Source organism: Epinephelus fuscoguttatus, linkage group LG19 (assembly GCF_011397635.1).
Source record: "Epinephelus fuscoguttatus linkage group LG19, E.fuscoguttatus.final_Chr_v1".
Taxonomy (NCBI): Eukaryota; Metazoa; Chordata; class Actinopteri; order Perciformes; family Serranidae; genus Epinephelus; species Epinephelus fuscoguttatus.
The window spans coordinates 14507039-14522749 of record NC_064770.1 but is presented as its reverse complement, the minus strand read 5'-3'; the positions used below and the strand labels follow the sequence as shown (position 1 = coordinate 14522749).

Here is a 15711-nt window from a genome sequence, read left to right as displayed (position 1 = left end):
AACATGAAGACCCACTTGTTCATTTACACATTTACAATTTAGCTGATGTTTTCTTCTCATGTGAAAAGTCAACAGATGTTGTTACCATTCAGGGCTCAGCATAAACCTAGAGCGGTCCGGGGTATGCTTCCTTTTTTTTCATGTACAGCATATGCATTATTTTTCAAGCCATTTCAGATTAGAAAATGCTCAAAAACCTGTACATCACTTGGGAAAAACATGATAGTTGCCAAGGAAAAAAAAATCCTGTAGTAGAGCCTACATCTTATTTTGTGTCTGACTGTCTTCATGAGTCTGAAACCATAACACAACACAGGTTGAGGATGACTAATCTCTACTCCTGTGACCTCAAACGAGGCGAAGATTGTCTGATGTTACTACTTAAGTTACATAACACAGGTAGGGTAGCAGTTTCCTGTAAACAGCATTACTAATCTTGTTATACTATGCAGGAGTAGAGTTGGCTGAATAAATGTTTAGTTGCATTCGAAGTAACTGAACTGAATATTAAGCCAACAGAGGAACATTTACTTAATTATGTTAGATTTCTTTAGGAAATAGCATAGTAGGATAAACAAAATCAACATGTATTATTATCTGAATCACACAGAGTTGAGGGTATTTTAAAAACCTAAAAGACTGAGAAAACATTTGTGACTGGAGCCCCGGGAGCTGCCCCCCTGGTGACAACTGGAAGAATAAGATTAAAGGTCTGTTGGATCTGTGCTGCATGGCTTTGTGTTTGTGTCTCCCTACAGGAGCCAGTGCAGAAGAGGAGGATGAGCTCTATGAGCGTGGTGTGGTGGAGTCCAACTGTGTGTACAGGCTGGTGGAGAACAGACTGGTGCCTCATGAACAGGCCTGGGCTTCCATCCCCAGTGTCTCCCTGCTGGGCTCCTCTGAGGTCTGCGGTCCCCTCTGGAATCTTTTGATCATTCTTGTTGATTATGTGTTTCTAATTTATTTGAGCTCTTTACAAGTAATTCTTAACAGCTGAACATGTCTCTGTACATACTGTACTCTACTGTACTCATCTGTGTGTGTGCTCCAGGCCCTGGTGTTCGATTTCGGCAGTGAGGTGTACCTGTGGCATGGACAGGATGTTTCCCTCAGCAGGAGGAATATTGCTCTCCAGCTGACTCACCAAGTGTGGGTCGGAGCTTATGACTACAGCAACTGTCGAGTCAATCCACTGGATCCCACGCAGTGTAACCCCAACTCACAGAGGTAAGTTGACACTGCAGGCAGTAAAGCTTTTAGTCCGTACTTCACAACGAAAAATAACAGCATATCAATAATTGGACACATTACAGAAACAGTGGAGTACAGCTGTAAGTATTTACTTAGTATTTTTAACATTACAGTGGGCACAATAAAAGCCATGGATGTAAATCCAAACTAGACACAGTGAGCGTGCAGCATTAAGTTTACTGTGCACGCAGCAACACCCCAGTGGGTCTGCAGTGGGTCTTTAAAACCCAAAACAAATGGTTTGTAATTTACACTGCTTGTGGCAAAACCCCAGCACCACACATCGAGGCGCTGCAGCTGGCAGAAGACAATTGTTTAGAAATTCAAACAAGTGGACAGAAACCTGTTGAACGTGTTCTACTACAAACATGAGAATTAATCTGCTGTAGATCTATACCAGCCAGATTTCTGTTTGCTTCCATTCAGCCACAAGAGCGATAGTGAGGCTCAGCACTGATGCTGGCTGATAAGGTCTAGCTCACAGTCAGTGTTCCAGTTGATCCCAAAGGTGTTGGATGGGGTTGGGGTCAGGGCTCTGGCAGTTGCCACAAGGTTAGAGGCACACTATTGTGAAAATATACTTGTATATCATAGCATTTGGATTTCTCTTAATTGGAATTAAGGGACCTGGATCAGACTGTGAAAAACAGCCCTGGAGTGACATGTGACATTTCCACATACTGTAGTTTTGGTAAAGGTAGATAGAGGCTTAAGCCTAACTATAGGCTAAAGATGAGAGTGTAAGTGAACCAACACATCACCTGGCAATTGAGACAGAAGACAATGAAAATAAAGGGGAACTTTGCAGATTTTCAACCAGTCCTGTGTCATCGCATTGTGTGCATACGAACAGGATTTGGCTTTCCTCCGGTGCCACCAGTGCCTCGACCTCCACTGACTGATGGGCAGGGAGCCAATGCAATGCTATGATTTGCCAGTCTGTGTTTGAGTTGCGGGTATTAGCGGAGGTTCATTTCCTGCGACACTCACAAGATGCCACGCCGTGCAACCAGTAGCTTTCTACAAGTTGTCATGCCTTACCTGACAGACGCTTGTTAGCAGGGGCGGGATGGAGTTTGACGCAGTAGCTAAGTAATTCATGTCATGTATTAGGGGCCGCACAAAGTGCCTGCAAGCCACACTTTGAGCCACTATGTGCTGGAAGTTCCAAAGGCCAGTCAGGCTGTTAGCATACTAACACAACACTAGAGACCATTTCAAAGTTGAGATCATTAACACAAATGAGTGCCTTTGTATTTCCTGTTGGAACGTTTTGCAGTGTATGTGAATGAAATCATCTGACAGGAAGTAAACATGGACCCAAGCTGTTGCCTAACAATGCAATTCCAGACGCAAATGGTCTATAGCATTATTTAAGGGCATTATTTACTGTTAGATTCAGTAATTATTTTCAGTCTATTAAGGTTTAAGCCTCTAAAGTGTATATTTACTGCATTACACTGTCATTATACTCCTTGAAAATGGGTTTCGATCCTCAATGGACTCTAACTTTTGTCCTCAGTAGGGGAGAGGGGCGACCCAGCTGGGCGTTGTTCGGTTGTGTCTCAGAGCACAGTGAGACGGCTCTGTTCAGGGAGAAGTTCCTTGACTGGACTCGTGGGACTGGAGGCGTGGAGGAAGCTGCTTCAGTGAGCAAAGAGACACAGGTTCATCTCTCAGTGTAACATTTAAAAGTCACACAACACTTTGGCTTGTTGACTGATACCACATTTGGAAGTATCTGGATTTTTTTAGCTTCCTTTTTCTCTTCACAGCCTATCCCAGTTCAGTCTTCCCAGACCCCATTACCAGACAGCCTGAGCACCTGTGACGTCAAGGCTCTAGTGTCGGGTCAGTTACTGGAAGGGGACGGCCTGGTCCATAATGTGTTGGCTGGGGTTGACGTCCAGAGGGGGCACGGGGTCATTACACTGGAGGAGGGACGACAGATGGAGCTGAAGACAGTTGCTGTGGACACGTGGCATGTCCAGGAGTTTGATGACAGTGAAATTCCTGTGGAGAGCACCGGGCAGCTTCATGAGGGAGACTCATACGTCATCCGCTGGACGTACAGCATCAACACTGTTGGTCAGTGACATCTGTCACTATATCATGTCACATTCTTTACTGTGGCTCATTGTGTAGTGTTAGTGTAATTTAATCAGGACAAAAGCATCAAATATGAAAAGCCTGAAATATGAATGTAAACAGATTTGCTCTGCTGTAGATAAGCTAAACAGCCCTGATGAGTGTACCAGAGGTGATGGACAAAACACTGCCTTCTTCCTGTGGCGGGGCCGTCACTCCAGTGTCAGTGGACGGGACACTGCTGCTTTCCTGTCCATTGGGATGAACAATCATGAAGAGTCACAGGTAAGCACATGATTTTCTGAATAGATTATCCACTCCTGTATGTGACTACACTCTAAAGTAATAACATTGGGAAGAACATTTACTCAAGCAGGGAATAAAGTACATTGTTGGTACTTGTTTTGTAAGGGTTTATACTTGTCACATTTTTGATGGAGACTTTTTAATTTACTTGATGAAAATAGTTAGTAGATAATGTGCAGTAGAAGGGCAATATTTAAGATTAAATATTCAAAATTTAAATATTTAAAAATAGTGTATATGGTTGTGATTATTTCTTGTTTGATATTATTGCGTGGCTTCTTTATTCGGTATATCATGGGTGAAAGCAAGCAGCATTATTTCCATATTTCCATGTACATTATTCCAGCTATTTAAAGAGTCCAATACCAGATGTGCACTGAACAGCTGAAGCATTAAAAACAACCAAATAGATTAATTTCACGCATAATGAGCTCCATTCATCAGTATTGCTTGCCTACCCATTTAAAACAAACCAATATATGTACAATCATGTGTGTGTTGGGTCTCACACAGACATATCCTCATCAATCTACATCCCTGCCAGGACCTTCCATACTATTTTAGCTGACACGTATAAATATTAAAATATTAAACTATTAATTAATTCATTCATTTTCCATTCCTCTCTTACTATTACCACCCAGCTGTTTTATTTATTATGTTTTTTATCCCCCCGACACACACAAAAATTCACATAAACATGTGCACCATAGTTCACAAATCTTCCTAAATTTAACTGCAATTGGAAGATATAATTGTTAGAATTGTTATGACTATTATATCACCGTTTTATTGGTCTGTTATTTTTATAAAAACGCCACTGTCAAAGAAAAAGTGTACAGAACCCCTAAAGTCCTGAAAGGTAATTATTTTTTAAAACCTACAAGCATGATAGTAACTTGTTTGCACAACATAATTAAGTTGATTTAAAAAAAAAAAAAAAAAAAAGACCTTTTGGGACTTCATGGACACCGTACAACTGAACAGCTGAGGCACCTAAAACACAACATTAAAAGGAACCACTTTTACCATGGCTACTTTTATTTGAATATCCTTTTTCACCACGATCATGAAGCTTTTATTAACATGTTTACTGTCATTAATTAGAGAAGTGTAAAGGCTTTTTCCAGTATTGAGTTGTAGAAACCAGAATTCTAAGCTGACATTTTCAGTTCCTCTGCAGCAGGACTGTTGTTGTTTACAGCCTGTTAATTGTTTGTCTTGTGTCTGAAGGTGGTGGTACCTCAGGGACAAGAACCTCCTTGTTTCCTGCAGCTTTTCCAGGGAGGCCTGGTTATTCACAAGGGCAAACGAGAGGAGGTCTCCACTAATGCAGGTACTCTACAGCAAGGGCATATTCCTGTCTTCCTCTATCCTTTTTTTGTCATGTGATTTAAATATATTTCCTCATCTCTGTGTGTTACAGCAGAGTGGCGTTTGTTCTGTGTGCGAGGAGAGCTCCCAGAGGAAGGCTCTCTGTTGGAGGTGGATTGCTGCTGTGCAGGTCTGAGGTCCAGGGGCTGTGTTGTGCTGCTCAACAGCCAGCAGGGGGTGCTGTATCTCTGGACTGGCTGTAAAGCTCAGAGCAGCTCTAGAGAGGTCAGCAAGAGGGCAGTGGATCATCTCACCCAAATGTGAGTTGCACACACTGGGTGGGCTTTCAAAGGATCCAGTGATGAGTTTAACACTGAAGGTTGAAAATCATTTTTCAGCTTGTGAACTGTGTGTGTTTATTAGGTGTCCACCAGAGCTGGGTCTCTGTAAAAGCAGCCCTGTGAAGGTGCAGGTAGTGGAAGAAGGTTCAGAGCCTGCAGACTTCTGGAGAGCACTGGGACAAAAAGACAGGAAGGCCTATGACTGCATGCTGCAAGGTAGAAAAAAAACACTGACTCTGGTTTGCCTCATGGACATTTTAATTTAAATTCACAGTAAAATAAAAAAAAAATCTTCTGTCAGATCCAGGAAAGTATAACTTCACACCTCGCCTCTTCCACCTGAGTGCCTCCTCTGGGAGTTTCCAGGCCAAAGAGCTGCAGAGTCCAACACGGCTGCCAGGGCTCGTGATGGCAATGCCCTTCGTCCAGGAGAGTCTGTACTCTGTACCACAGCCTGGTGAGAGCGCTCAACGCACACATGCAGCACACAACAAACCTTGTTCTTTTTCTCTGTGATTCAACCCCAGTATTTTAAAATCCTTAATGGCTTTGGAAAATAAGATTCAATCAAAAATAAAATCAAGACGAAAACACTTTGACTATTTCTTTTTGGAAGAAAGTTTTAGAAAATAGCTCTTAAGAAGCAGCTTTAAAGACTGAAGGCTGTTCTTTATTACTGTTTACTGTATGGGCTTTATTATTAGGTATCAAAATACATGGATTCATACATTGCTAGTTTACGGATGCTGACGTTTTGCTGTAGACAATTAATTTTGAGCTTGAAGGTTCATTTATCACCTTAGAAACAGCAGTTTGACTGAACATTTTTAGCAGAAGGTCCACTCACTGGAAGCTAAGGGGGGGGCAGTATACGTGAAAACATTGTCATGTACTGGTGAATGCTTGAGAGTTTGGGCTGTTTTGTTTCCGTGAAATGTGGACAACCAAAATACACATTTTGGTTCATTTTAGTTTATATTTCTGCTCTGGCGATGTATGCAGAAAGCACATATTTAATTTGATAAGGCCTAATTTGCATAATTAAAATAAAATTTTAGAAAACTTGCAATACAACAAAATATTGTCCTAATGTCAGTAATCAACTGGGCAAGTTTCATGGTTTCTGGTAGTTTAATTTTTTTTACCCTATTCACCAGTCATGTCTTTTTTGTCTAAAAATGTATGCAATTTTTTTTCAATGTATATTTTCAAAGGCGATGTTCTCAAAATGAGTTTTTCCCCTCATACTCTGAGCCAGAAATCTCTGCTTCAGTAGGACTTACATACACCAAACGTGGAGGTTTTCAAAGGAGGGGTTTTGTTCATATATCATTCATAGTCTGATTTATATATTTTTTATTGCTGTTGGCAGTATTTTCTGATTTATTTCCACAGGAAAGTCAAAGTCAAACTTAATTTGATATCAATCGGATCAACTGCCACTTTGTCTTATACACGCCATGTCTTTGTTGTCTCTGCCAGCATTGTTCCTGCTTGACAACCGTCTGGAGGTCTACCTGTGGCAGAGGGGTCAGCCTGAGCAGACCGAGAGCACGGCTTCAGCCTGGAGCTGCTGGCACGACGAGAGGAGGTGTGCCATGCAGACCACACTTCAGTACTGCAAAGGTAGGAGGAAGCTGTTTGACAGGAATGGTTTGGAAATCAAAGGGTTGCTGGTTTGTTGAGGTTTTTCCTCTGTATCCCAGAGATGAACCCAAGACGCCCACCGCAGGCCTACCTCATATTTGAGGGGTTGGAACCTCTCACCTTCACAAACGTGTTCCCCCGCTGGGAGAGGAGCCTGGGACCCCACACACAGGTACTAATACATCTACAATCTATACATCAACTGTTTCCTGTTTTGTAGTCTAGATATTATGGCAGTCACAGCCACGTGCCTGTGTCTTTCTCTCGTGTGTCAGGGCGAGACAGGGCGGGTGAAGCTGACCTTGGTGCAGGACGCCCTGGCCCAGCTCATGAAGACCCAGTACCCTCTGGAGGAGCTGCTGCGGAGCCCCTTACCTGACGGAGTGGACCCCCAGCGCCTGGAAGTCTACCTGTCTGATCAAGACTTCCAGGTAAGCTGAAGGAGCAGTGATGTCTTTCGACCAGCAGGCTACAGTGTTTGCCATATTTTGTTTTACAAATGAAAACAGATGCTCTCCTCTCTATAATCTGATCCTGAGAGGAAGTTTAGTCTAAATTCTAACATTCATTTTCTATTATTTGAATTGATTTTTTTTCCCTCCATAAATAAATCACTACAATTATGTTTCAGACTATTTTGGAAATGAAGAGAGATGAATACGCTTCCCTCCCAGACTGGAAGCAAATTGAACTGAAGAAAAGCAAAGGGCTGCTTTGCTAGACAGCAAAAACAAATGGAGGCTGACTGACGCTCCTGCAGCAGGGACTTCCTTCTCCAGTGAGATGGGAAGATGGCAGGGGGGTATTAGCACCGTGGTGCGGCACAAAGGACAGCTCACAACGTGATAAAAAGAGGAAAGAATTTCACTTTTATTTATGTCGAATTAGTATGAGTGTGTGGACTTTTTATCAGACATGGGTTTCTCCGTAGCTATTGTTCAGAGCAAAAAACAAAACACATTTTCCTATGAAACTCCATCTGTACAAATCAATGAAAGATAAAAAGGAAAAGGTGTGTGGGAGTGAGGGAAGACATCAGTAACAAACTGTGGGATAAGGAGGAGAAAACAAAGGAGTGCTTACAAAAAAGATAAATGCTAATAAACAATGTAAACAAGAAAAAAATAAAAGGCTAACCACTTTCTAAAGGTTTCCTCCTCTATTGATACGGGTCCATCAATACATCTCTGCATGCTCAGAGCTACAGCTATCTCTTAATCTCACTTAACAGACTCTGCTCCTCTTCCTGATTGTCACCAAAATCCTAAAACAAGTGTGTTTGACTCCATAAATCTATGATGTGTATTTACAGTTGTGCGTCATACAATGTACTGCTGTGTTCATTTGTCTGCCAGCCTTGTGTGTACAAAGGTTTGTGCCATGTGTATTGTAGCTTAAGCCCATGTGCTCATTGTGGCTGTGGGTAATGCCTTATTAGGACTCTTTGGGGACTCACTATTAGCTATGCATGAGAGAGCAGGTAGACATGCTCCAATAACATCCTTCTGGCCCAAAACAACACGCTAATCCTGCTTCACCTCGATCGGCACACTGTTCAAAGCAGCCTCCTGACACGACAATGCATAAAGACAACTGTATCTCTCTCTATAGTACGTGTACAGTTAACAGCTGATGGTGATGTGCTTAAAATGTTTTGGTCTACTTTGATATTTCTGTAATATCCTTATTCTTAGACAAATGTAGAGCGGAACAGCAGTTACAGTTGAATTTGATGGGAAATTTTAGCTTTTCTAAAAACATTTTTCGTTGTCAGAATTAAAGAACAAGTGTTTCTTGACTTACTGTCTGAACCATGCTGGCTGATGCTTTACTGCTTAATGCTAACATGTTCACAGTGACAGTTCTAACATGCTACTGTTAGGCAGGTATAATGTTTACCATTTTAGTTTAGAGCTAGTTAGCATGCTAAATAGCGCTAAACACAAATGGCAATGTCATTACTTCTGCAGGTACTTGATAAAAATTACTGGTGCTACATGAAAACTGACAACCGCAGTGATTATCATTCATCCTGTGAGGTACATGAATACGCCCATCTGTGCCAAATTTCATGGCAGTCCAACTTGTTGCGACATTTAAAATAGTGCCATGCCATTGTTCCGATGGCCCAAAATTCTGATGCCCCATTAGATAGAAGCATTTCCCATTGGACCCAAAGGCCATTTCTTTGCCAGCTCAATGTCCAAAAAACAAACAGCCATTGCTGTCAAGTCCTGTTCCTCGGAAAATACGCACTCCCTGTAGTTAATTTCAAATTCCCAGCAGAGGTTGAGCCAATGATTATGGGTGTTTTCACCAACCTGTTCCTGCTTTTTCAGCAGCTTTTGTGCCACCAAACAAGGATGTTTTGAGCCAAAACACAATCTTTTACTCACCATGACCAAGTGTTTTTTTGTGCCTAAACCTAACCACAATGTTACTTTTCAATATCAGCTACAAAATAATGTACAAATGTAACTTATCTGTGGTTTATAGAAATGTACAATGTGTATATTCTTTCTGGTGTCTTGACTGCAGGGAGGATTTAATTTCGAAGAATGGGACTTTGGAGCATGAGCTTTTGTTTTTGGCATAACAAGCTGTTGGAGAAATGGGTTTAGCTCCATTGGGACATTTATTTAGACTAAAGGGGCTTTGGAATTTTGGGCCATCGGAACAATGAGCACTCCCTCTCAAGGTGCTTATAACCGCATGCTGTATGTGGACCTGCTGTTGGCACTAGAGGACCGGCAAGGGATCACCCAAGTCATTAGGATTAATCCTCTGGGAACCATGAACATCTGTCCAAATTTTTGTGCTAATCTATTGAGTAGATACTAAGATATTTCAGTGTGGACCAAAGTGGTGGTTCTCCATCAATAACAGCCTCAGTTAACCATAATACAACCCATCAATGGGCCAAAAGGGCATTACTCATCTGGAAAAAATTCTTACTCTGCTGCTGATGTGGCTAAAACTACTGCTGCTGTTTTGGTTACAACTCACAGACCAGTGATTTCCAACACTGTAAGAGTATCCGAGGGATGTTTTAGAACATCCACAAGTCACGCTGACCACACAAATTGTAATCAAGTCAGGCTGGTCTTCCATTGGTCCACTGAGTTGGAGCCCCTTTGGGTTCACTGGCTAACTGGGTGTTATTTTCCTCAGAATGGATTAGCTGACTAAGCCTCCATGTGACTGTGCAGTGCTGGTGAGATTGGATTTAGGCCCACCGCTGGGTGATGGCGCACTTGAGAAACAAATTTCCCAAGGCCTGTCCCTCGCAGGCAGCAGCAGCTTCCACAGACTAACGCTAAAAAAGATCTACCCTACTCGTATCTGAATGTGTGACATCTACTTTACAGATATTACTCTGTAGATGAAGTGAATGCAAACTAATCTCAAACATTTTTGGTGCAAATATAAAGGAAAAAAATCCAAGGTCTTTTTTTATGTGAGAAGTGAAATAAAGGACAGAGTCAAATCCTTGCACCCATCAGCACAGCCTTCAGAAGTGTCCTTATTAAATTGGACTGGATGATGAGTTTGGGAAGTGTGCCTTTTCAACACTGTCTGGCAGATTATGTGCCTGTTAAGTACCATTTGAGTACAGAAGCCCAAGGATAAAATGACACATTTCCAAGCCCTTCATGTCTGTGTCAGAATCTGACTAGATGGCCTGTTCTCTCTGTGCGTCGGCTCCAGGTATGCATCGATCCGGTTCAGAGGCCAATGCCGCCTCTCGCAAAACCACCATGTGATCTTCAGCCGCATTGAGCGACTGGTCGATCCAGTCCATACTCCCGGACATGTGACAGGCATTGCGGGTGACCAGCACCAGGTGGCTGACTGAAAGGAGGAGAGCGGTGGCCCTGAGGAGGAAGAAAAGGACTAATGGGTTCAATTTAACAGGCTTTTTTGGGGTAGCTGCTGGATGAAAAGCACTTATTCCCAAAAAGCTTTTTAAAATGAAGGAAATGCAGGCTTAGAATGAGTCTGTTGGGCCGAGCAGGCACAGAAATAACACACCACAGAAAGGACTGCAAACTCCTGGCTGCATCAATTTGCTGTGACACTTAACATTTATATTACTCTCTTTATCTCTGCATATATCAAAGCTTATTACAAAAAGCACCTTTAAACAAAGGGGCAACAAATGTGATTACCTGGCGTCCAGGAGGATAGGATCCAGTGGAGGGTACATAGATCTGACCACGTCGTCCACCCTGCAAAGAGACAGGCCATTGAGGACGTGAGGACGCAGGTTAGCCTGAGTCAGTGATGTGTTAATAGTGAGTTGAGGTGAATTGTGTACTGCACGTTACCTTGGGCTGATGCGTTTGGCCACAGTGATGATGTCACTAAGACTGGCCGGTGCTTTGACCTTTGCACCTGAACCCATTGTCATGGCAACCAGCTTTTCAGTCAAAGTGTGGCAGATCTGTAGGTGGAGGTATAACGTGTTCGCATCAGGAAATAAAGATATAGACTAAATATGAACCAAAGCAGAAAGCAAGAAGTTAGATTACCTTTAGGATTGAGATGCAGTGAGAGACCAATCCACTGTGAGAGAAACATTCACAGAATTAGTAGAAAGAAGTACACAGATATTTTACTTAAACCAGCGCTTCTTTCCATGTTAGCACTGTGTTTGCAATTTCGTAGCTTCCTCTTGGATGCATGCTGCTTACAGTCTGGCACTAGGTCCCTATGATTTTATAAAGTACAACCTAACCTGCATGCTGTGCCCAGGAATGTCCAAAACACAGCAAAGAAAGAAGAAAATAAGAAAATACAGGCAGAGGGCAGAGTCTCTGCAGATAAATACACTGCCACACACTTCTAATGGGTCATAAGTGACTGAAAGGAAATATTTTTGTATGAATGTATAGATTTTTTTTTAGGAAAATCCTGCATAATATACTTTTACGTAGAGGGTAGCAACACCATAATATAGAATACTTTGTTACAAGTAAAAGTCCTGCATTGAAAACTTAATTTAAGTAAAAGCACAAAAGTACAAGTATAAAAACATACTTAAAGTTCCCACATCATGTATAATGGCCCATTTAAAAGCTTTAAACACATTATGCACATTATATTATTGGATTATGATTATTGATGCATTAGTGTGTACATCACTTTGATAAGCTAGTAGCCTAAAGGTGGAGCTAATTTTAATTACTTTATATGCTGCTAGCTCGTGAATTTCCCCATGGGATCAATAAAGTCTTATCTTAACCTATAATAATACATCATATCTTATTTGTAGATCATACTATGTATAATTAATCTGAATCTTTAAAGTAACTAAAGTAATCAAATAAATGTAATTAAGTAAAAAAAAAGTACAATATTCCCCACTGAGATGTAGTGGAGTAAAAGTGTAAAGTAAATTTTTTATCCTGTACGCAGACATTGTCTGTGGGCCCCTTTATTCATACACATCTATTTATTCTAGTATTTTTGTGGGCCCTCCTCACATGAACACTGTATACTCAGCCCTTTTTCCCTCTAAGTCCTACGCCCCTGAGAGGTACCTCAAAATTGTATTACATGTAGCATGAGGTTATGTAACTTAAACGTCTAAAACTCTGAACTTATGTCATGCAACAATGGCACCAGTGAGACGTACGAGGCGTCCTCAATCCAGTCCTCATTCTCAAGGATGGCCTCAATGTGAGGGTTGGTGATGACCACATCATCCAGCTCCAGCTCAGATGGCTCGCTCTGGGTCTCCATGGCTCCAATCAGATCCACTGTGGGTCTGTGAAACAGGGCAGAGAAAGAAGTGGAAGCAAGGCTGGATTAGCAACCAGGAAGTCACAGTTCAATTACATTTAAACTGGAAGTGGTAAACTGATTAATTGCAGTTTTTTTTTCCGGGGGGATGTGCACCATTAAAGCAGGTTTAAGTGGTGATATAGGTGCTTAATTTATTGCCCTGTTCTATAAAGGGGTCCTCTGTCTCTGAGCACACAGGAGGGATGTCATGTATATTCTGCAGTGCTTTATGTGAAGTTGGAGGCCACAGAGTATTTAACAAGGTTTGTGACCTTTTGTTAGAACATTTTAAAAAGACAGCAAACCTAAAACACAACCTGTTTTTTTATTGAACACATAGCAACTATCAGAGTGTAAAGGGCATCAATAGGATGGTTGATGGTTCAGGTCCCTGGTGGAGGAACCTTTCTTGCATCTTTTGTTCCCGTACTGGCACCTCTCCATTTTTGCTGATCAATAAAGGCATAACACAGCGAAAAAATTATTTTAAAAAGTACATAAATAGGTGACACAGCACACGAAACCTGTTGCACAGGTGGCAGGAGAGCAAGGACCAATAAAACCAGTATTTCATCCTTCATAACACATTTTAAGACATTTAGTTCTGATAGAAGTTAAAACTCTGTCTGATTCAGACTTAGAGGCTTTTGAATTGATTCACTGACTTGGATTCAAAGTGGTGCAGCAGGTCGTGAGGGTGGCAGTAGCGATGTCTGCACACCACCACCAGGGCGACGAAGGAGGCCAGGAAAATGGTGGCCAACACCCCAATGGCCACGATCACCACTGTCTCCATGGCGACTCCGGCTCCCACAGCGGCTGCAGGCAGCAACTTGATTCGAGAGGAAGAGAGTCCAATCAGGGTCGGCTGATTGTCCGAGCTCGATTATAGATGGCTGCTCATCTGCGGAGGAGAGAATAATTGGTGGCTTCAGTCTGATTGTGTGACATCAAAGCGGAGAAGTGCGACATTATGACCGTACTTGAGGGTATTTCTGCGAGAAATTTCCCTGATTTGTTGCAACACATTGCACCTTTGAGCCAATGGAGAGGACAATACAATCAGCAGTGTTTCCCCTGTTTCTAAATGTGGCACACCCGCAACACACACACACATAAAACTGATCTTTATCTGAGTACATAAGAAGCTGAAGTGTGCTCGCTCTTTGTTTGCACCTCATACAGCGTAATGAGAACAGTGTTTGGTGTACAGAGGCCTTTTTTTGTGAAATCAGGGCAAACACAACCAGCAATAAATATTATATTAATTCTGCTGAACTTTAACAAGCAGCCACAAAGTCAACAACTTTAATAACTGTGTCAGATTTCCTGTGTTCTCTCACTTTGATTAGTCGCTCCGGCAAACACACACACACTTCTAAACCTTCAGTCTAAACCTGAACAAAGAACAAACCTCTAAATAAAACTCTCATGAACTTTGACCTCTTACCATCGGATGTTTTCAGTCCCAGCTGAAGTACTTTTGGATTATCTGCAGTTTAATTTAGGTGACATGTTCCCATATTTAGCCTCCTGTGAGAGTGTAAAGTGTACCTGCCCTCTGCCCAGTCTAGTCACTCATTAACCTGTCCCACCCCTCCTGATTACCTACAGTGGATGTGCGTAAACACTCTGGAGGAAATCTGTCACTGGCTACCCAGACGGTATTCCAGGTACAATAAAGCGTAATGGTTTTGTAATGAGGCATGACATTAATAAAGCAGAGACACAGTTCTGCGTGCTGTCACAAGCACAAATGACCACAGGGCAGCTGAACTTTCAACATTACAACATTGTAAACCTGCATTTTTCCCTGGATGATTATGTGAGATTCAGCCATGGAATGCTGTAATTCTTTAATCAGATTAATTTGTGTTACACTCGCCGTATCATACGGAGCTTTCTCCTGTCTCTCTGCTGCTCCAAAGCCTTTCTGACTCCTTTTTCTTTGTGTCTGGAAAGCTTGAAAATCCCTCTGCTAAAATGAGACACAGAAACTAATTGGAGGTATTTTAGGATACAGAAAAATCCAAAGGACCAAAGCTTTTACCTAAAGCCGAACCAAGATGATTTTACTGCAGAGTGAGAACAAACTGGTTACCTTTAACTCACAAATAGTGGAAAGTAAGTGCATATACATATACCACAACATTTTAAAGGGAAATATTGTACTTTCCATTAAAAAAAAACCCCTTATAAATGAGACTAAGCAACAATGAAGTAGTTAGAACAGATTTTTAAGTGACTTTAGCTGATTATACTTGTGAGTGCAGGACTTTTATTTATAATAAAGTACACTTATACTGTGGTATTACTACTTTTACTGAGGTAGCTTTAAGTATCTGAATACTTTTCCACCACTACAAATACCATACTCTAGATAATAGTTTCTTGGAGAGTATAAACCACAACAAACAAACAAAAAAGCAAGAGAAAAAAAAATCAACTTGACACTAAAATAATCTCCTTTGTTAACTGAGTGTACAATACAGATGTATAAATAATTAGGCCTATATGACGCACAGAAAAGCTTATTAAAAGGGTTCTGTATCAGAAAGTCCCTCTTCTGCCTGAAAAGATGTGCAACATGGCGTACATAACCAAAACAAGCAATAGACTAAATATAACATGCACCATTTAACTAAACATTTCACCATCTTCATTATTTCCCTCATTTGCTTGATGTATAGAAACACACACAGGCGCGCGCTCACACTAACGCACACTTTAAGTTTTCTCATTTACAAACACAATGTCGATACTTAAAGTCAAACTAGAGCCACTTTTGAACTGAATTAGGTAAATAAACAAGTACTTACCTACACATTTTGTCCTATTAGTTGGCTTCCTTTCAGGAGACAAAATACTTTTCTCTCCACCACCAAGCTCGCGGAGACGGCGCCGACATCTCCAAATCTGTGCCGTGAACGCGCACAAAAGCAGCCCCTGAGCTGAGCTCCGTGCACGGCTGAGCTGG

At 41.6% G+C, this 15711-nt stretch overlaps 2 protein-coding genes across 7 annotated transcripts in view; one reads left to right on the top strand and one right to left on the bottom strand.

Moving 5' to 3' along the window:
• The window catches only part of svilc (supervillin c), a 27148-nt gene extending 19053 nt beyond the window's left edge, over positions 1 to 8095 (top strand). For 4 of the 6 annotated variants that reach the window (XM_049560451.1, XM_049560450.1, XM_049560445.1 and 1 more), the window contains 13 exons: positions 759 to 904; positions 1052 to 1227; positions 2774 to 2918; positions 3027 to 3339; positions 3479 to 3624; positions 4879 to 4981; positions 5072 to 5279; positions 5383 to 5516; positions 5602 to 5757; positions 6783 to 6926; positions 7007 to 7119; positions 7223 to 7378; positions 7579 to 8095. In XM_049560451.1, coding sequence (XP_049416408.1) covers positions 759 to 904; positions 1052 to 1227; positions 2774 to 2918; positions 3027 to 3339; positions 3479 to 3624; positions 4879 to 4981; positions 5072 to 5279; positions 5383 to 5516; positions 5602 to 5757; positions 6783 to 6926; positions 7007 to 7119; positions 7223 to 7378; positions 7579 to 7668 — 2030 coding nt within the window. In that variant the 3' untranslated portion in view covers positions 7669 to 8095. The remainder of the gene's footprint in view (positions 1 to 758; positions 905 to 1051; positions 1228 to 2773; positions 2919 to 3026; positions 3340 to 3478; positions 3625 to 4878; positions 4982 to 5071; positions 5280 to 5382; positions 5517 to 5601; positions 5758 to 6782; positions 6927 to 7006; positions 7120 to 7222; positions 7379 to 7578) is intronic. The other 2 variants (XM_049560449.1, XM_049560448.1) reach the window with 2 other exon arrangements.
• On the bottom strand, positions 8076 to 15711 carry tmem98 (transmembrane protein 98). The gene is made up of 7 exons (XM_049560452.1): positions 15554 to 15711; positions 13400 to 13638; positions 12586 to 12717; positions 11480 to 11513; positions 11276 to 11391; positions 11117 to 11176; positions 8076 to 10822 (listed from the first exon to the last, which is right to left on the bottom strand). The coding sequence occupies exons 2-7, from the start codon at positions 13528 to 13530 to the stop codon at positions 10621 to 10623; spliced, it is 675 nt and encodes a 224-aa protein (XP_049416409.1). The 5' UTR covers positions 13531 to 13638; positions 15554 to 15711; the 3' UTR covers positions 8076 to 10620.